The following is a 22,094-nucleotide window of genomic DNA, read 5'->3' on the forward strand; positions in this document are numbered from 1 at the left end:
CGCGGGAGGAAGGCGGGGTCTTGGCGAGAGAGAGGCGGGCCGCGCAGGAGAAAGGCGGGAGCTTGGCGGAGAAAGAGGCGGGCCGCGTGGGAGGAAGGCAGGCCTTGGCGGGGAAGAGCAGGAGGAAGGCGGGGCCTTGGGGTGAGAGGCGGGGCCTCTGCGGGGTGAGAGGCGGGGCCGCGCGGGAGGGAGGCAGGACCACGCTGGTGTCATTCTGAGGGGCACAAATGGCGGTCAGTGTGAGTGGCTGCCGACCTGAGGGCTGAAGGGGGAGACAGGAGATGGGATGGGAGAGGATTCTGGAAAATATTTGATTGGAATTTATCAATGGAGCCCCGTTTTTATAGATGAGGCGATTCAGACTCCAAGTGGTCAAGTGGTTGACTCAAGCCTTCTCAGCTAATACAATAGCAGAATTCGGTTGGACAGAATACCAGGTTTTTATCTCAATTTTTAATTCCCTTCAGCTGCCACTTAAGATCTCTGCTATTGATCATCTTGACCAATATGCATAAGAAAGGACGGTAAGATTATTTAAGCTGAAACAATTTAAAAGGGAAGCATCGACACACTTAAAAATAATGAAAAGCCTTACCACCACCATGGATGAAATTGTGCTATCTATCCATCTATCACTCTTTAATCCTAACTTTCTGGCCTCTAATCCTACCTTTCCAAGATCGGTTTAGGTTAAGAAAGCAGTTAAAGGATAGAATTTAACCAGTAGGTTTTGGTTGATCTGACTAGCTGTATTACATTGTATTACAAGATGGAAGATCTGCACAACTATTCCAAACACTAATAATACCATAATTGTTATTAAAAATGCATTAATACGCCAATATATTTCACTCTAATGTGGAAAGTTTACATGCATCAGTTAGGTGTGGGTTGTATTTACCAACCATGTATGGTTAGCTATGTTGCTAATATCTATTGCACAGGGTTGGGGTACCCAAGTGGTTTAGGAAGGTTATCCTTCTCTTCCCCAATATGCTGCCCGGTAAAATAAAAGAAACCAACGCTAAGCTTCATCAGGTTACTTCACACACCACTGACCAACCAACTCACTACTCAGAATTCATACACTTTCCTTTTTTCCAGAGGAAGATTCTACACAGTCTCAGTTAGTTGGTAAATTGGTAATGGATAAGGACTGAGAAGTCTGAGTTTGGGGGAATATGAAACCTTTCCCCTCCTGAGAACAGAATTGAGATGGTGGGCAGCGGGGATGCGGGGGGCGGGGGGCAAAAAGGGACAAGGAAAGTTTTCCTCCAACTTAATTTGGAGTATTTTCTCCCTCCAACTTAATTTGGTTTTGGATACAGCCTCTAGGAATCACTCACTTCTTTTACCTTCTGAAGAAAGAGGGATTTTTGCCTCTAACATTGTATAAAGGTAACTATGCTGGATATAAATTTCAGTCTAAAGGAACATCTTGAACGGGCATGGTGGCTCCTGCCTGTAATCCTAGCACTTTGGGAAGCTGAGGCGGGAGGATCCCTTCAGCCCAAGATTCAAGACCAGACTGGGAAACATAGCGAGAACTTGCCTCTACTAAAAAAAAAAGAACTAGCCAGGCGTGGTGGTTGCCTCTACAAAAAACAAACAAACAAACAAAAAACCAAAAAGAAAACTAGCCAGGCATGGTGGTGTGGGCCTGTAGTCCTACCTACTCAGGAGGCTGAGGTAGGAATACTTGAGCCCAGGAGTTACAGCCTGCAGTGAGCTATGACCACACTACCGCACTACAGCCCTGGGTGACAGAGCAAGACACTGCTGCTAATAAAGGAACATCTTTTATTAAATAGGTACCCTTTAAATGACCACAGACTTAGAGATGTTCCATTCCAGAAGAATTCTCAAATAAGATATCCATATAATTGTGAAAGGGAATTGGAGATGTAAAGATACCTCTATATGGAAACTGTTAACTGAAAATTGTGAAATCGGAAATTACACCAAAACTGCACAATGCACACATCAAAAGTACAAGTTTGTATCTCTACTCAAACTTCCAACTTGTTGATGTACTTTATAACCTATAATTAACTTGTTCCTGAGATGTGGATGTTTAAAAACAAATTCTGAATACGGCTGTCTTATTTTTATCCAAGACTATATTCAACTGCCTAAATAAAATAATGGCCACTTTGGTTTTTTTTCCATTTAACCAGATTTGGCCCTAGTCACATACAAGTATTTCAAGTGAACCTCTGACCTGAATTACCTGCATAATTTAGATGACTTTAAGATTTCAAGTTTCCTAATTTAGACTATTTCAAGATAAGTAGCCAATTAAACACTCAGGAAGGCCGTTCCTTAACAAAAAATTTGAGGGAAAAAAACCATGAATATTGATCATTCTGCCTAAAGACTTAAAATAATAAAGACATAAAATTAAAATATAAGTGAACTAGGAGAGATATCTACAATAAACTTACTATATAAAAGTGCTTACAAAATCAGTAAAAGACAGTCCTACTACAGAAAAACATTAGTCCAGTCAAAAAGGATAAACCAATAACTAATAAAAAAAAAAAGTGTTTTTTTTTTAACCTATTAAATTGACAGATTCTTTCATGCATAGTGAAACTGGTAAGGGGACAAGGAAATGAACCCTCTAACCTCTAGTGAGGTTATGGTGGTGGAGGGAGCAAGCAAAAAGCTTAGAGTTCATCATCTTTAACCTAAGTTGCACTTCTAGGAAACCAAAAGTGTTGTGTAAAAAGACATATGTAACATATATAGATTCACTACAAGCATTGATACCAGCAAGAAAAAAAAGAGGAAAAACTGTAAATACTGATTACATAGCTATGGTACACAGAATACTATGCAGTTAGCAAGTCAACACGTAGAACAAACACATAGAAAAACAGTGTGCAGTCAAAAAAGCAGGTGATGAAACAGCATGTGTAATTTCATTAGATATATGTGTTATATATTATTGTATTTCTATCTGTCTATGTCAGCAGCCACCTACCTCCATGGTCACTGGTACTCAGAATCTTTTCTTTCCCTGTTACTAATTTACCCATATTAAGCCCAGTGCCCCCTTACACAATAAGCAGTTTCTCTTTCATGTGAGAAAAAATTCAAATGTTCTGGTATCCCCTCTAACAACTGTCCTATTTTTTTCTTCTTTTACTATTAGTTTTCTAAATAAGTAATCTACACACACTGCTTCTAAAATAAATATGTAATTTGGCCAGGCTCAGTGGCTCATGCCTGTAATCCCAGCACTTTGGGGGCTGAAGCGGGCAGATCACCTGAGGTCAGGAGTTCGAGACCAGCCTGACCAACATGGAGAAACCCCAACTCTACTAAAAATAACAAATTAGCCAGGCGTGGTGGTACATGCCTGTAATCCCAGCTACTTGCAAGGCTGAGGCAGGAGAATCGCTTGAACCACCAAGGTGGAGGTTGCGGTGAGCCAAGATCGCGCCATTGCACTCTAGCCTGGGCAACAAAAGCAAAACTCTACCTCAGAAATAAAGTATAATAAAATAAAAAATTCACAAAGTGCTTTCGACACAGCCATTAACGCATTTGATTCTCAAAATCTAAACATTTTAATGTCCTCTTTTCTGAAGTGACAGATCAGAGGTTGGTTCTTCCATGGCTTCATTAGCTGGTGACTCAGAGTAAAGTAAACTTCAGTGAGATGCTTTCCTTTCTACCAGTCTACTCCTACTTTACCATCCACAATTGATGGTCTTGAAGTGTTGAATGCTTTTACAAATAGGACCTAATAAATGTCTGAATTTCAGGTTTGCTAAACCAAAAATTCCAACCCAAGAGAACAGGCTACATTAAGTGTGCTACATTTTTAGCAATACAAACTTCAAAAAGAAATCAGAAATTAACTTATGAATTCTGGTGATATTTTATTTAGAAAAAGATAATCACTGATTTTAAGATCTTAATTTTTCTTTCTTCTAAATGCTACACTAATTAGACATAAGATAGTATCAGATAATAAAAGTATTTACACATTGAATACAAAATAAATATAAAGTAACTGAAAAACAAATCAGGTTTCCATTGACTTATTTTTTTTTCCCACTGTCCATCCTCTGTTTCATTTTTCTTTGCCTTTTGTAAATCCGTTTCTTTCTTGCTTTCAAATCAACTTTTGGCTCTGGTTTTACCCACTGTATTTCTATTGGTTTCTCCTCAGCTGGCGTTACAAAAACATCTGCAGTGGGATCATGTGGAAGAAGAGTCTTCGGCTCTTTCTTTCTCAGTTTTTGCACATCTTTCACTTGCTGTTTCTCTCTGTATTTTGCAGCTGTGATGGATCTTATGACACGCCGATGCTAAAATTAAAAAAAAAAAAAAAAAAAGGTGAGATGCTTTTGAAATAAAAATAAACATTTTATATAAGGCAAAAACTTTCAGTTATGAACCTTATATCCCTTCAGCCAGTGTCATGAAAAAAAGGAGTCATTTCCAAGTCTCTATGCAGCAAAAACCAAATGCAGTTTCACAGGTAATAAAACAGCAATGACTTCACAGAATCATCTTGGCCAGGGTTCTGGTACGTTGAAGACTACTGAACAAAACAACAGCTTACCATGTTTGGTGACTGGTAGTGAGGATTTTCATATAAAGTTGGTCCTCCAAAACTTCCCTGGAAAATCTTTATGAGATTTAAGACAAAACGAGGTCCTATTTCTACAAGAGCAGCATCTTCTTCTATGATCTTTAATAAAAAGGAAACATTTCGTTTTGGTTTGGTTACATTATTCCAAAAAGGTATACTGACTATAACCTCATTATAAATGTGCCTGAAATAATTGATAATCCATAAAATCAAGGTGGGGGTAAAACTTGGTAAATGCCAAATCATCAGTATTTTCTGAAATCTATTAGTACTTATAGGAAGTCATCATGGAAAAATGTTTTTTCAGTGTGTACTTTTCAAATTGAGTAATTCGATTTTGATTTACATCTTGCTTCTCACAATGCATATATCCTTGAAAAACTGTGGTTAAACAGGATTTTAAAATAGTAACCACTATTAACAAAATGTATTAAAGCATATTATGGGGGAACTCTTGAAATGTAAACCAATCCCTAAATTGTTTATAAATCTAATTCAAGATAGATTAAAAGGATATGTAGTCAAATTTATTTCATAGCTACTGATTATGGAATTAAAAGGCAACTTCTGAACAACAAATACTTATGTTATCTATTAGTTCAGGCATGTCTGCCCTCAGAGGTTAGGAGGATGTGTTCAACTCACATGCCAGGTATCCAATATAAAATATGCAGAAAAGAGCTCAGTTTATGTCATATGCTGTCTAAAATTTTGTTCTTGTTCTCTTCCACCTCTTCATCTTTCTGCACTTATCCTGCCAAACTCCTGCTTCAAGATTTCTAGAATCACCTCTTCTTTTCTCCTGAATGAGTCACTGTATGACTCATCTAACAGTTGCCACTGAATGCCTTCTATAGCAATTACATTTTGCTAGGTCTTAACCCTTGAGGTGGTTTTAAAGCTTTTAGAGAGAAACTTATATTTTACTGTATCCTTTACAGCACTTTCCACAAATTAGGAACCCAAGTATCTCATGCATTTTCAAGCTATTCCTTTTCTACAAAGTGAAATATATAATGGTTTATTAGGAAATCCATACTCTGTATCAACCATACTCTGTATCAACTAACAGTCATGAATAGAAGTAGGTAGAGATCACTTAAAATATAAGACAGTACATAGTTACTTGCAGCAATCTCTTTAGGGAAAAGGAAGCTATTTAAAACAAAAGGATTGTTTGCATTTTTTGTGTATGCAGACCCTGTATATCCTTATCTAAGAGTTTAATTAAAAATTGATCATGTACAGTGGCTCACACCTGTAATCCCACCTACTCAAGATGCTGAGGAAGGATGATCATTTGAGGCCAGGAGGTTCAAGATCAACCTAGGCAACACTGCGACACTCTATCTCTGATTAAAAAAAAAAAAATTAGGCCGGGCGCAGTGGCTCACGCCTGGAATCCCAGACTTTGGGAGGCCAAGGTGGGAGGATCACCTGAGGTTAGGAGTTTGAGACCAGCCTGGTCAACATGGTGGAACCCCATCTCTACTAAAACTACAAAAATTAGCCAGGCGTGATTACGGGTGCCTGTAATCCCAGTTACTCAGGAAGCTGAGGCAGGAGAAGCTTGAACCCGGGAGGTGGAGGTTGCAGTGAGCCGAGATTGTGCCACTGCACTCCAGCCTGGGCAACAAGAGCGAGACTCTGTCTCAAAAAATAAATACATAAATAAATAAATAAACTTAATTCCGTTAAAAAGAAGGTATAATTTAAAAAATCAAGTAAAGCTTACCTGAAAGTTCCGAAACCATATCCTATTATCCAAAATGGTGAAAGTAAACACATGGTCCACAAATGGTTGGCTTTTGGGATGATACCGTGGTGTACTAAAGATCTAGTTTAAAAAGTGTATGTTAGTTCCTTATTCCAAGACATATCATGTATATTTTGGATAGCTAAAAGATATTTACCTGAATGAAGAGTTCTTTTAACAAAGCATAATGTGGTAATTCATCAAAAGCCTATAAAAATAAAGGAAGCATATTATTTAACAGTAGATTGCCTTGTTTAAAACTGTTTGCTCATTTGTTTCTATAACTTTATTATAAATGTGCCTGAAAGAATTAATAATCTATAAAATCAAGGTGGGGGTGAAACTAAATTGAATTACACAACTATATCTACTAAAAACAACCACGCCAGATAAGAAAATTAGACCTCATACACTGAATGAGAAACTTACAGGGTCAAAAGACAAAAGGGGCCGAGAACCTTTCAAACAGTTTCCAGTCATCTTTAGTTCAGCAAGGGTATGAACTAGAAAAATTGCAACGAAAACAAAAATAGTTACAACTTTTGCACAACTATTTCAAAAGATTATTTTTAATTTCCTCATCTAAAAAATTTTATTGAGTCAACTTACTATTTTGAACAAGGAATTTAGCAGACGGTCCATGAGGTGAATTTGAAAGCCTGAAAGACATAGAGGAAGCTTTTTCAACTGATTAGCGAATGTAGTCAGTGCTTACCACCTATTCACCATAAATAATATGCTTATATTCATATATTTAATTTTCTTTAAAGGTATCAAGTTTTGTGAAATCAAAAAAGTTTTATTCATTCTCAATCTCTTAACATGAAAGACTAGGAGTCTATAACATAAAAGGTACAAAGAACAAATCCACTTAAATAAAGGAGTTTAACCAATATCTTAATACATTCTCTTACCACATATAGAGATCTTGTTTTTTCTTAGCTTCAAAATATATGCATTTATTACAGTTCTTCATTTCACAAACCTAAAGGAAGCAAAGTATAGGAAAATGAAGTAGATAATATAAGTGAGAACTAAAGTAATTATATGTGATTAATATCATTTAGATTATCTCAAAAATACCTAACCAGGCTAATAGGCTACAAAGACCGAAACATTTATTTATTCACAGAAGGAACCTTTAAGTTCCTTTTAGGTATTCTACACAAGGTAAACTAGATGCTCTGCCCGTATCTTGGATGAAATTATCTATCATATTTTTGGGCCTAGCATCTAAAATGGTCTCACTTCTGATTACTGGAAACCTCCCCCATCCTCTTTTTTTTTTTTTTTTTTTTTTTTTTGAGATGGAGTTTCGCTCTTGTTGCCCAGGCTGGAGTGCAATGGCACGATCTTGGCTTACCGCAACCTCCACCTCTCAGGTTCAAATGATTCTCCTGCTTCAGCCTCCAGAGTAGCTGGGATTACAGGCATGCGCCATCACACCCTGCTAATTTTGTATTTTTAGTAGAGATGGGGTTTCTCCATGTTGGTCAGGCTGGTCTTGAACTCCTGACCTCGGATGATCTGCCTGCCTTGGCCTCCCAAAGTGCTGGGATTACAGGCGTGAGCCACAACGCCTGGCCAGGAACCTCTTCTGCCCATAGTCCCATGTACAAACTACAAAGACTAAAAATAGATAAGGAATACCACAACTAATCTTATGCTGATCCTTCATAATCAATCTTCTTAGCCAATCTTATGAAAATCCAGTCCTTACAGAACTAAAAACATCCTTTTTAATGATTATTTTGGTTTTTAACTTTTTAGCTTTTTGATATTAAGATTACAAAACTTAAGTTGTTCTTCATTTATACTATCATTTCTGGTGATATGGTTCTATAAAGTCATTAAGGGATTGGGTAAAAAGCCTAAGTATATAAAACCTATTTCAAATTAAACTTCAATGTCTTCAAGGCTTACAACAGTCACACTTGAGAAGATATAAAAACATTACAGGAGTGAAGTCTTGTATTACTGTAGTATTCATAAACCCTAATTAATATAGTACTCATAAACTCCAAACTAGTTAAGACTTTAAACCTAACAACTTATGGGTGGATGAGGTTCATGCCTGTAACCCCAGCACTTTGGGAGGCCGAGGTGGGTGAATTGCCTGAGCAACCCGGCAAAGCCCCATCTCTACTAAAAATACAAAAAATTAGCTGGGCATAGTGGCGTGTGCCTGTAGTCCCCGTTACTTGGGAGGCTGAGGCAGGAGAATTGCTTAAACCCAGGAAGCAGAGGCTGCAGTGAGTTGAGATCATGCCACTTCACTCCAGCCTGGGTAAGAGTGAGACTGTCTCCAAAATCAGTTAAACAAATAAACAAACCCTGACAACTTAAAAAACAAAAAACTTAGGTCCAATGCTTTTGTTTCTTATTGGTCTTAGAATAAACACAAAAATGGGAAGCTTGTACCACTTCTGGGCCTTTGTAGTTGCCATTTTCTCTTCCTAGATGGTCTTTTACCATATTTCTCCTTCATTAAATCTCTGCTCAAATATTAAGTTAAACACCATCCCTTTGAACAGGTTTTTCCGGTCTAGTCTCAGCTGCTGAAAACCTATAACCTGCTTCATTTCTCCTATCTTTACTTGAAATTATAAACCTTGTTTATGGCCTGTCTCTATTAGAATATAAGTTCCATAATGACAGGGACATTGCTCTGTTAAACACAGTTTCTGCAACACATAGAATGATGTGGTATTATAGCAGAGGTTCAAAAATTTGTGCTCTTAAGAAGGCTAATAGTAAAAAAATGATCCTAATTCTTCTAAGTTTTGAAAATTTTGCTTTAAAATGTAAATTCATGTTCTGTGCTTCCAGAGGTTAAAAAAATATACATAAGTGTAGTATACTTTGAAAATGTAACCTATTCCTAGTTTGTAATACCTTAAGAGCAGTTCCACACAAATCACTTTTAATACTGGCAAAACACTTTTTATCATGTGGGGTTTCTACATATATAGATATGTTTAATGGACTTCTTATTTTACTTTATATATGCTGACTGATCATTTTTTGAGTACCTACTATGGATTTAGCATAATACTAGACACTATGGGGTTAAAAAATGAGACATAATCCTTCTCCTGAGATTTCAATATGCTTGTTCAGACAAAACAAACAGAAATGACTAAAGCACTAAACTGTAGGAGAAAAATCTGGAAGAGCAGTTATTGAAGAGTTAATAAAACATGTCTGAATAGTTTTTGCAAAACAATTTTTAAAGTCACTGAATGAATTATTTTTGAAATGAGCCACTGTTAATGTTTTTAAAATATTTTATTGCAATTACTTTCTAAAATTACCTCGTTAATCACAAATAGCTTATCCTTACGATCCATTTTAGTATCTAGAAAAAGAAAAAAAAGACAAAGCAAGTAAATTAAAAGTGATTTCAAAGCTATTTCAATCAAACCACATATGCTATCTAAAAAATAAGTGTTTTTACACTCTTCAGTTTAAAGGAGATTTTATTATTAATTTTGAAAACAAGACCTGAAAACAATCGCTTAAAAAATCTTGACTCTTTGTAAATGTAAAGAAAATAAAATAGAGTCTGTAAGAATTAGAAATTATAGTGTAAGCAGTGTTTCTCAGTATTTAGGTATTTTAGGATCCTTTTCAAAAATGGGAAAATTCTCACAAACCAAAGACTATGTTAAAGGAAACCAGTTTCAATGAAAATATCTTTCACTTGTTAATCACAGATGTCAAAGAAAACTGACTTTATGCCTGTGTAACAAATCTGCACATATACTCCTTGAATCTAAAAAAATGTTAAATTTTTTAAAATAAAAAAACAAAACCAAAAAAAACCCCAAAGCACCTCTCAACATAAGCACAAATATGATGCGCTGCCACTCCACTGTTCTGAAACTTTTTTTTTTTTTTTTTTTTTTTTGAGACAGGGTCTTGCTCCTTGCCCAGGCTGAAGTGTAGTGACACAATCATGGCTCATGGCAGCCTTGACCTCCTGGGCTCAAGCCATCCTCCTGCTTGAGACTCCTGTGTAGCTGGGACTGCAGGCAAGTGGTCCCACACCTGGCTAATTTACTTTACTTTTTTCATTTTTTATTTTGTAAAGATGGGGTTTCACCATGTTGCCCAGGATGGTCTGGAACTCCTGGACTCAAGTGTTCCACCCACCTTGGCCTCCCAAAGTGCTAGGATTACAGGCATGAGCTACCATGCCTGGCCATACTGTTCTTGCCTGTAAAATAACCTATTGCATAAAAATAAATAAATAACTTGGCATTTAGAAATAGGCTCTGACTCCAGCTTAAAAGGTGCTTCAAATTCTATCCCAGGTACATTTTTCAATAAAAACAGTTAAAAAAAAAAAAAAAAAAAAAAAGCCCAAAAAGCAACACATGGCAGTCCTTAGCACTTAGGACAAACCATCCCACCTATCTCAGGACCTTTAGGAACATTACAGTGAAGGCATTCCTGGACTTTCAAGAAATGTTTCAGTAATATTAGGACATCTGTTTTAAAAAGTAAAGAAACTACCTAATGAAGTCTAAAGAATTTCTTATAAAATGTTAACTAGAAAAATTGTGGCACTTGAAAAGATAAAAGGTATTGTGTTTTTTTCATGAAAACACTGAACAAATGAAGAATATATAAAATAAGTGAAAACATAAAAATAGCTAAGTTTATAGACAGAAATTTCTAAAGTATATGATACAAAGGCACCTGCTTTAGAATGAGGCATCAACATTCTCAAGTCCTGCATTAAATGTCTTGTCCTGAAATTTATTCCTCTGGAAGAAAAGATGAGAATCCGTTCCTTATTTTTCCACTTGCCCTAAAGAAAAAGAAAATGTTAAAAAGATTTTAAAATCTCATACTGAACTGACCTTGTTTTGTGACAGGGTCTCACACTGTTGTCCAGACTGAAGTGCAGTGATACATGCTCACAGCTCACTGCAGTTTCAAGTTCCTGGGCTCAAGTGATCCTCCCACCTCAGCATCTGCAGTAGCTGGATACTACAGGCATGTGCCACCATGCCCAGGTAGTTTTTTTTTTTTTTTTTGTAGAGACGGGAGTCTCCCTACGTTGCCCAGGCTGGTCTCCAACACCTGGGCTCAAGCGGCTTGGCCTCCCAAAGTGCTGGGATTATAGGTGAGAACCACTGCACCTGGCCCTGTTTGTTTTTTAAGAGCTTCCAGGTAGCAAGTCAAACCATCCTGACTCCTTTAATTTCATCTCTCACCAACATTCACTGACCACATCTGCCACCCAGAAACGCCCTCCTTGGTTTCTTGTTTTTCACCTTCAATCTCTCCAATTCCTCCTCCCAACCCTGAAAGTTCTTTCTTAGCCCTCTTTTATTTCCATGCTCTCCATGACAGAGGTCTCATAATAATTTCCCACAATTCTTAATCCTTTCTTATTCACACTGCACTTATTTAGAGTCTTGTATTAACTGCAAAACTCCTAAATGGCTAAGCTTCTCAGACATGAAGAACACCTCCAACGGATATGGTTGACTACCTCTTTCAAGTTTACTCTTTTTTTTTTTTTTTGAGATGGAGTCTCACTCTGTCACCCAGGCTGGAGGGCAGTGGCGCAATCTCCACCTCCCGGGTTCAAGCGACTCTCCTGCCTCAGCCTCCTGAGTAGCTGGGATTATGGGTGCCCACCACTGCACCTGGCTGATTTTTTTTTTGTAGTTTTAGTAGAGACGGGGTTTCACCATCTTGGCCAGGCTGGTCTTGAACTCCTGACCTAGTGATCCACCCTCCTCAACCTCCTAAAGTGCTGGGATTACAGGCGTGAGCCACCGCGCCCGGCCATTTTTAAAGTAATACTTCAGTCACATCCTTACTTCTCAGAGTTTTCTAAACAAAGTTCAAATGACATAGCTTCGACACTGAATTGTAAAATACATTTTCATTTTTACATCATTATTGCCCCAAATGAAGCCTAATGCAATCCAATCTGGCTCTATTTTTTACATTTTTCAGCATTTCCCTACTTCAAAGTCTTTTACCAGTTTTTTTCCTCCCTTGGAGTGTTCCCTCTCATTTCTGAATGTCAAAATTCTACACTTCTTCTGATATGCAGCTTAAAGACGAAATCCTTCATGATTCTTTATCTTATTATACTAGGGTAAAAGTAATCTCTACCTCTTGCATTTCCATCGAATGTATCAAAGTATGGCTCAGACTATGGATACTATCTAGCTCCTTAAGGGAAGAGTGAGAACACTAACATTTATTGGAAGTGACAGCCCAGCTTATTTTTCATAAAAAGTAAATATTCTCTCCCCCCCTCCCCGGCCCCAATCTGCAGGTCAGAAAAGAGCGCAGAAAAAGAGCGGGGCTAGAATTTACACTTATCTTTTATTCCTCAGAGCTCACACTCCTTTCCTAGAGCTTGCCATCACACCACACGGGGTCATTGACCTAACACCTACTGCGTGCTAGACTACTCTGCTAAGTGCGGAGGATGCAGAAATTAATGTCAAAGATAATCCTTGCCTTCACAGTATTCTGTCTAACTTAAGTTCTCAGTTGAATGAAAGCTAGCTAATTCCAACAACTTATGTGCACTTTTTTTTTTTTTTTTTTTTTTTTTGAGGCGGAGTCTCGCTCTGTCGCCCAGGCTGGAGTGCAGTGGCCAGATCTCAGCTCACTGCAAGCTCCGCCTTCCGGGTTCACGCCATTCTCCTGCCTCAGCCTCCCGAGTAGCTGGGACTACAGGCGCCCGCCATCACGCCCGGCTAGTTTTTTGTATTTTTTAGTGGAGACGGGGTTTCACCGTGTTAACCAGGATGGTCTCGATCTCTTGACCTCGTGATCCGCCCGTCTCGGCCTCCCAAAGTGCTGGGATTACAGGCTTGAGCCACCGCGCCCGGCCTGTGCACTTCTTTTGAATAAAAACCATTAACTTATTTGAATTTCTTAAGTTTCCTCCTAAACTCCAACATTTTAGGAGGACGGGGTCACATGCTAGTCACCTTTGCAATCTCAAACCCAAAGGATGCCTAACTTGGTAAAATGCATGGCACATTCAATGTCTGTTGAATAAAGGTAAAGCTCATAGTACCTAGCCTATCTTTCATTATCCCTTGAGTTAAAAACTGGTTAACAAGTCAGAGTCACAGTCCCAAGGGCAACAACTTTTTAAAGACTCACCTAACAAACTGTAGGATCCCTGACTGAGAGTGGCTGACTATGGCAGTATATGGACATACTAATCACTGGAAGAAATACTCAATAGCGAGAAATAGCCAAGGAAAAGCCCTACTTTTCAAAAATATTAACAAAACAAAACAAAACAAAACAAAAAAACAACTGAACAACTACGAAGACAAAACGCTAGATCTGAGCACCCTGTAAGTCGCTTTCCCGTGGGCCGGGTAAAGATTTAAAAACCCGCCGCCTCCAGGAGGGCGGCCACGTGCACAAGGATTAGCTGAAAACTCGGTGCCCAGTCTGGCCGGGAGAACTGCTAAAACCGACCTACCGTTAACACCCGGGCTATTCTGAAATTAGCAGAGCTGTAGTCAAGTAAGTAACCCAAGAAAAGGCGCACAGAGCCGCCGCCGCCAGAGGCATCCCCTTCTACCTTGCAAACAGGGCCTGGGATCCGGTCCCTCTCTTCTTCCTCCACCTCCTCTGCGTTGGTGTGCCGCTTAGCTGGCGGCGCGGCATCTTTTTCGTTTCTTTTTGGCTTCTTCGCCTGAACTGCCAATCCTCCACGCCGTTTCCTCTTGGTTGCCGCCATCTTGCCTTACCGCCTGCGCTCTTGGCCTATTTTCCGGCGTTGCCGCTCGCTCCTCTTTCCGATCTCTATGGTTCGGTGGCTCTAAGCGCTCAGCTACGCTGCTGTCCTCCAGGTCTGCGGTGTCTCCTTCCGGTCTCGGTGGCGCAGCACGCGCGGCTCTCTAGGCCTCCTTCAGCTCTGTGGTGACGGTGGCCGAGGTGGAGGGCAGGTCTGAAGAGTGGCGGGACCCGCTCCACTTCCTAGGCGATTTCTCGGAGCTGTCTAGCTCCTCGTCAGGGATTTCCTGGGAAGGTCTCTCGGGCGTCCAGACCCCACCGCAAAGGTAGGATGTCCGCACTCGGGGACCCCGAGACTAGTAAGCGATGCTGTCCCGTGGGCGGGCTGGTGAATGGGCTTGTCTGGGACTCTTTGGGGATCTTCTGGACACTCCGGGCCCGCCCCCCATCGCCTGTTCTGTTGGAAGCGAGGCTGGTGCCGCGGGCGGCACAAAACCGACTCTGTGCGGATTAGTAGCTCCTGTTTGTTTGTCCGGGAGAAGCTGGCCCTAAGCGGAGATACCGTGTCAGTTGCGTGTCTTCATTCTTCACAACTTTTCACGTTATTGTCCTCTTACAGAGACGAGGAAATCGTAACTTAATTTTCCCGCAAAATTACAAAGACAATTAAGTGACATAGATGAGCTGAGTTCAGCCGCCCAGCCCCCGTCCACCTCTCAGCGCAGGTGGAGCTCGCCAGACCTCGCCTGCACTGATGTGAGTCTTTTTGTCCAGTCCCTTCAGGTGTTTGGCGATCCGCCGAGCAGGTGTTGGCCCCAGGAGCATTTCCTTCCGGGCCGAATGCGCAGTGGACGATGCCCCTTCTGACCCAGCAGATTCAAGATGAGGATGATCAGTACAGCCTTGTGGCCAGCCTTGACAACGTTAGGAATCTCTCCACTGTTTTGAAAGCTATTCATTTCCGAGAGCATGCCACGTGTTTCGCAACTAAAAATGGTATCAAAGTAACAGTGGAAAATGCAAAGTGTGTGCAAGCAAATGCTTTTATTCAGGTATGGAAGTAGGCGCCTTTAAGCCTGTGCCTTGGATATTCTAAATGCAATTTAATGAAATCCGAAGGTTTTAGTAGACATAATAAATAACTTAATACTCCTAATAACTTAATAGTCAATAGTCATAATACATAACTTAATAGATAAATAATAGTCTTAAGTTAGAGAAAAAAACGTCATTACTTGAGTTTTTTTTTTCTCTCCCGGTAACAAATTATTTTCCCATCTTGTTTTACAGAGATAATGGTTAGTAATGACTAAAGTTTATTAAACTAGACTATCAGCTAGGCTACAGTCTTCTTAGTGTTTAACTTATTTAATTTTAACAATAGTCCTTTAAGGTAGGTTCTGTTATTATTCCCGTTTTATATATGTGGAAACGAGGCACAATTTTAAGTGATTTGCCAGCAGTCCCACAGCTGGTAAGTAGCTGAATTGGGATAAGAACCCTGAACATTTGTTTCCAGAATATCTGCTCTTTTTACCACTGCGATACTACCACCTTGCTGTTACTAAAGAGTATTTTTTCCCTTTACTGGTTGTAATAGAATTTTTGTTCTTCCAAAGTAATATTTGTATGGTTCAGATAGGATTGCAAATTCAACTAAGCATTTTTTTTAACACGTAAGTGCACAGCATGACCTCAGGGATAGAGAGGTAAATAAGACATGGTTCTCGTCCTCGTGCGGCGATATGGTATAGTGGCTCACACCTGTATTTCCAGCTGCTCAGGAGACTGAGGCTGAGGCACGAAGATCGCTTGAACTCAGGCATTAAAGACCAGCTTGAGTAACCATAGTGAGACCCCCGAATCAATAAAAAATAATAATAAAAGTTGTAACTAATATTGCTCATGCATTATCAAGTCATTCGTCTGTTTTCCAAGTGACCTTAGCAGTAGTGATATGCACAAAAACGAGATAAGGGAGAGTCCCAGAGGGATAGTTTTAGATCCAGGAATGGATATAAGGATGCTTCAAAGGATGTCTCTAAGATGTTTTGATTGCTAATCAGAAATTATTCTCATGGGATTAGCACAGTATTGTATTTTTTAAACATATAAAGTGAAATCTAGGACCTTGTATATTTTCATTCTTTTACATAACAATTTTCATTTTTACTTTTTCCATAGGCTGGAATATTTCAGGAATTTAAAGTTCAGGAAGAGTCTGTTACTTTTCGAATTAATTTAACTGTCCTTTTAGACTGTTTGTCTATTTTTGGATCAAGTCCTATGCCAGGTAAACTATTATCAGTATGAAGACATAAAAGTGTTATATACAGTGGTCAGAAAAATACAGGAAGTTATTTGGAATATAAACATTTGTTCAGAAAGCTAATGCCAATTCATTTTTTGGTGGCCACAGTCATGGGTTCTAACATTTCACAATGTTAATTGCAAGTATGTTTATAGTTCTTTCATATTTGTAAAAGTATTTACATTCATCTTTTTTTAATTTACAAGGCTTTGAGGGATTTTAAATTTGCACTGGCCAAAAGAATACTTTGGACATGTCTTTAATATCTTTAACATTGTGAAATGTTTTAATTGCTTCTCTTCTCTAACTTGTCCAGAATTACTCAGCTAGTTAGTGGCAGAGAAAAACGAAAGCCAGTTCTCCTGAATCCTAGTTTACTGTGTTCAAAATTTGTTTCTTTTAAGCCATATTTTATAAGTTATGTCTATTTTGATAAATGATTTTTTGGTGTTTTTGAGACGGAGTTTCTCTCTTGTTGCCCAAGCTGGAGTACAATGGCAGAATCTCGGCTCACTGCAACCTCTGCCTCCCAGGTTCAAGCGCTTCTCCTGCCTCAGCCTCCCAAGTAGCTGGGATTACAGGCACGTGCCACCATGCCCGGCTACTTTTTTGTATTTTTAGTAGAGACGAGATTTCACCATGTTAGCCAGGCTGGTCTCAAACTCCACTCCTCAGGTGATCTGCCCGCCTCAGACTCCTGAATTGCTGGGATTACAGGCACGAGCCACCGTGCCCGGCTGCCAAATGATTTTCTTTAAAATGTATATTTTTTTATTTGTTAAGGGAATTATTTTTAAGAATGGTGAAATTCAACTGCTGTAGGTATAAAACTGTAAGGAATCCCCAGAATTTTATTTCATAGGAAAGCGACCTGGAGATTAGCTAGGAAAAATTCAATATAGTTCTCCAGAAAAGTGTATTTTAACTTTCCACAGACAGTTCCACTGTTGAATTATACATTTTCTAATGACAGTGTTCTCCAGCTGGTTTTTCGTAAAAGCATCTGTCATGTTCCATTCCTCACTGTGGCTCTCAGTCCAGCAAGGAGAAGGACTTTGAATATCCTGTCATAGTCCTCCTTGCCGCTAGTGGCTTGCAGTGTTAAAATTTACACCACCATTAACAACCCTCTTTTTCTCTCAATTTGATTTTAAAATGTGAGGAAATATAAATATCTCCCAGTTGGAAAAGTTGGAAGGATCCTTGTCATAGTGAGTACACTGACGTTACAGTACAGATGATAGCAATCCACTGTTACACACATTGAACCTTCAAGGAATAGCATACCCTGTTCTGCAGCAATTTAGTTACTTGCTGTGTTGATCCATATAGATTCTCTATCCTGAAATTGTATGGATGTAAAATGCACAAGCTACTTCTGAGGTGTTTATGACAACCTGAAAATGATTCCGAAGAATTACGTTACATTTTATTCTGGTTCCCAGTTTTCTTGTATTTTTGGAATTGTCTACACACAACTGTCATCAGGGAAGATGTAATCCCTTTTTATGAGGACATACATGTCTGTGAGAAATTGGACGGAATAAATTATTCTTGAGAAATTTGATGTATCATTTCGAGGAGAAGCTGAACCCAGAGCTATAAAGCTAACGCCAAGTATGACTTCTTTCCATTGCAGGGACTTTAACTGCACTTCGGATGTGTTACCAAGGTTATGGTTACCCTTTGATGCTGTTTCTGGAAGAAGGAGGAGTGGTAACAGTCTGCAAAATCAATACGCAGGAACCTGAGGAGACCTTGGATTTTGATTTCTGCAGCACCAATGTTATTAATAAAATTATTCTGCAGTCAGAGGGGCTCCGTGAAGCATTTTCTGAATTGGATATGACGAGTGAAGTCCTACAAATTACCATGTCTCCTGACAAGCCTTATTTCAGGTACTTGAGAGCAGTGCAGTTATAGTTAATGTGGTCTGTAATCCCATCTTCCTACTGAGACATTTGCTTAGGGTGCAAAATTTTTATTATCCACATTTTAGAGTTTTCACAACGTTAGACAGCTTGTACTGTTACCTCATAATTTTATGGTTCAAGAAACTTAAGACCCAGGAAGATTCACTCACTATGTCATATTAAGGTGGTGGTGGCATCTAGATGAGAAACCCAGTCCCTTAATTTATAAATGAGTGGTATTTTCATTGTACTACTACTTACTGTCATAGATCAGGTTACATCATGAGGAAAATTGGGTTTAAGTGTTTGAAAGGGTGTTTGTATTATGGTATGTTTTTCAAGTTCAGGTTGCAGAAGAAAATGTTTTCTACACATGCTTCATTCAGTCACCAAGTATCTGTTGATCACCTACCATGTGCTTACTCATCTTATTAAGCATTATGGGAAGAACAGCTTAAAACCAAGGTGAAACCAACATACGTGAAACAGCAAACCATTAAGTACCAATATAGCACACAGAGATACCTGGGAAACGCTTATATAAGGATTTAGAGATGATTGCTCAAAGCTGGCTTCCCAAGAGAGGGCAGTTTTCAGCAGGAATACCATATCAAAAAAGCTGTTCCTGATACTTTAACACAAGTGTCTGTTCAGGGTTAGACTCAGTTTAGAGATTCTAACAATTTAGAGGATCTAAATATTCTCTTTTCAGAATATTTCAGGATCTAAATACTCTCTTTTTGAAATATTTCAGAATGTTAAATAAAGGCACTAAATACACATGGAATAAAAGGAATAAGGTATTCTTTTTGTAACTACTTTAGAAGAATTACAGGCCTGGCTGTAAAAGTGCAGTGGCTCACACCTGTAATCCCAGCACTTTGGGAGGCTGAAGTGGGTGGATCATTTGAGGTCAGGAGTTCAAGACCAACCTGGCCAACATGGTGAAACCCTGTCTCTACTAAAAGTAAAAAAATTAGTTGGGCGTGGTGGCGCATGCCTATAATCCCAGCTACTCGGGAGGCTGAGGTGGGAGAGTCACTTGAACCCAGGAGGCGGATGTTGCAGTGAGCTGAGATTTCACCACTGCACTCCAGCCTGGGTGACAGAGTGAGACTCCGTCTCAAAAAAAGAAAAAGAATCACAGACCCTTCTCATGACTTTGGGGAGTTAAGAATTTGGCTCAGGGTCCAATAAAAGTGTTAACCAAAATGGAAATTGGAAACCCTACTTTAGCAGTGGAATGAAGTAAAAAATTTCAGGTACTTAAACAGTATTTCAGAGGATCTCCTCAGTGATCTCTCTCAGCCTGGGTAACTGGATGGACCATGGTATCTTTCATCTCCAGGATGGGAAACAATTTGGTGGTAGGGAGGTAGGAGTTGAAATTTTTTCCTGGATATGTTCAATTTGATGGTAGGGAGGTAGGAGTAGGAGCTGAAATTTTTTCCTGGATATGTTAAATTTTAAGTACCTGTGACACTAGGGAGTAGCTGGATGCATAGTTATGGTGCTCAGGAAATCCATTTAGACTGGAAATTTAGATTTGGGAACCATCATCATGGCTGGGCATGGATGAGACGGGTCAGAGAGAGAGATTATATTAGAAGAAAGAAAAGATGGACCCCAGGAAAACCAACACCTGGAATATGGATGGCAGAAATGGAGCTTAGAGAAAACCAACCTGGATCTTATCACCATGCTCATATAATAGTTAGCAATGTGCTAACCCTGCAGCAAATGCCTCAGAAGTTCTTGCAGATTAAATCAGCATATTAACACTTACAAATTGTCTACAAATAACTTCTGATGTTACCAAGTGAGGAAAACCATGAAATAGCCTTAAGAGCAGTCTAAGATACAGAAAAGCTGTTATTCCTCGGTGTAGGATTGGGAACAGACCTAAGGGTTGCAGTTGACTTAGATCAAGGTCTTCCATCAGTCCTCAATTCTTTCTCCTGTTATATATTTCTGACTTAAGGATAAGGAAAAGTCATTTTCAGAGTAGGATTAGGGTAATGAAATTAAAGTGTCCCTTATCCTTTTCCTTTTACAATTGATCAAAGCCGTTGATTAGTTGCCCTGAACTCCTGGAACTCTAGTGGGAGCTTTATTATGGTACTTGTTATCGTGTGTTGTAAGCATTTGTGTACATGTCTGTTTCCTCCACTAGTATGAATTTCTTAAGGAAGTGTTTTCTTTATTTGGATCCTAATGTGGTTTATTTTTGGACCAATGAATAAATGAGGTAATCATTTTCTATAGGTTATCTACTTTTGGAAATGCAGGAAGTTCCCACCTTGACTATCCCAAAGATTCTGATTTGATGGAAGCATTTCATTGTAATCAGACTCAAGTCAACAGGTCAGTTCTTAATATAGAGGTTCCCCTTGGTGATAAAGAGGAGGTTAAATACCAGATTTCTGTTAAATAAAAACACTTTCAATCTGTTAATTAAAATGCACTGCATTTTATAAAAATAAACAGTAGAGTGCTGGACTTACTAGGGGATGTAGGGTTCTAACAGTGGATGAATATTAAAAACATCAAGAGAAAATATTAGCAAATTGGATAAGTACCTGATTTTATTCTTAGTTTTGCTACTTTTTGTCCTTGGGAGTTCTGAGCAGTGTTCACTGTGTTGATATAACAGCTTTTTATTTTGTCTTCTACAGATACAAGATTTCTTTACTGAAACCCTCTACAAAGGCATTAGTCCTATCTTGTAAGGTATCTATTCGGACAGATAACAGAGGCTTCCTTTCATTACAGTATATGATTAGAAATGAAGATGGACAAATATGTTTTGTGGAATATTACTGCTGCCCTGATGAAGAAGTTCCTGAATCTTGAGTCTTGAGTATGACAATTCACTGATATTTATGTGTACATTTATGACAGATGAAGTTCTTATTCTGAGTACAGTACTCTTTATAATTTCATATTGGATTTTCTATAGAGAAGAAGCACGATGGGGAAGATAGGAGCAAGGTCGTGTACCTAATAGTTACTGTGTTTTCTAAATACATTTTGTAGAGGGCATGTAAATAAATGTTTTCATGTAGTCATAGATTATTCAGGACTGTCCTTTAGTTCTGTCTTTTGAACTCACAGTTACATGAGCCAAGGTAACATTTCAAGAGTCTGAAGGCTTAAAGTTTGATGCAGCTATCTGAAATGTTCTTTTACTTATTTACTATTAGAAAAAGCAAAGGCAGGCCGGGCACGGTGGCTCAAGCCTGTAATCCCAGCACTTTGGGAGGCCGAGACGGGCGGATCATGAGGTCAGGAGATCGAGACCATCCTGGCTAACACAGTGAAACCCCGTCTCTACTAAAAAATACAAAAAACTAGCTGGGCGCCGTGGCGGGCGCCTGTAGTCCCAGCTACTCGGGAGGCTGAGGCAGGAGAATGGCGGGAACCCGGGAGGCGGAGCTTGCAGTGAGCTGAGATCTGGCCACTGCACTCCAGCCTGGGCGACAGAGAGAGACTCTGTCTCAAAAAAAAAAAAAAAAAAAGAAAAAGCACAGGCATATGAGCATTGCTTGTTAGTTTGAATTCTAGAGACTAGATCATAAAGTGGTGGTTCTCAAAGTGTTGTGCCCACACCAACATCAGAACGGCCTGCAAACTTGTAGCAAACTCTGGGGAGGAGGCCAGCATTCTGTATTTTAACAAGCTTCCCTCAGGAGATTCTGATGCATACTACATTTTGGGAACCACTGGTTTGAAGGAAACTTTTTTTCTTTAATAGGATTTAATTGT

The 22,094-nt window shown here is 39.1% G+C and overlaps 2 protein-coding genes across 3 annotated transcripts; one reads left to right on the forward strand and one right to left on the reverse strand.

Annotated features, from left to right (window-relative positions):
* Positions 1-3,865: 3,865 nt before the first annotated feature.
* On the reverse strand, positions 3,866-14,309 carry BRIX1 (biogenesis of ribosomes BRX1). The gene is made up of 10 exons (XM_007961333.3): positions 13,951-14,309; positions 11,070-11,181; positions 9,680-9,723; positions 7,280-7,350; positions 6,975-7,024; positions 6,795-6,868; positions 6,523-6,573; positions 6,345-6,446; positions 4,580-4,708; positions 3,866-4,322 (listed from the first exon to the last, which is right to left on the reverse strand). The coding sequence occupies exons 1-10, from the start codon at positions 14,107-14,109 to the stop codon at positions 4,053-4,055; spliced, it is 1,062 nt and encodes a 353-aa protein (XP_007959524.2). The 5' UTR covers positions 14,110-14,309; the 3' UTR covers positions 3,866-4,052.
* A 650-nt stretch (positions 14,310-14,959) lies between these two features.
* RAD1 (RAD1 checkpoint DNA exonuclease) lies at positions 14,960-21,402 on the forward strand. Of its 2 annotated transcripts, none has more exons than XM_007961334.3 (5): positions 14,960-15,157; positions 16,290-16,398; positions 18,056-18,314; positions 20,595-20,693; positions 21,005-21,402. In XM_007961334.3, exons 1-5 carry the CDS (start codon positions 14,960-14,962, stop codon positions 21,180-21,182), a joined length of 843 nt encoding a protein of 280 aa, XP_007959525.1. In that variant the 3' UTR covers positions 21,183-21,402. The 2 variants fall into 2 exon arrangements, with proteins under 2 accessions (XP_007959525.1, XP_037846670.1); XM_037990742.2 differs by having other exon boundaries at positions 21,102-21,207.
* The last annotated feature ends 692 nt before the right edge of the window (positions 21,403-22,094 follow it).

Source organism: Chlorocebus sabaeus, chromosome 4 (genome assembly GCF_047675955.1).
Source record: "Chlorocebus sabaeus isolate Y175 chromosome 4, mChlSab1.0.hap1, whole genome shotgun sequence".
Classification (NCBI taxonomy): Eukaryota; Metazoa; Chordata; class Mammalia; order Primates; family Cercopithecidae; genus Chlorocebus; species Chlorocebus sabaeus.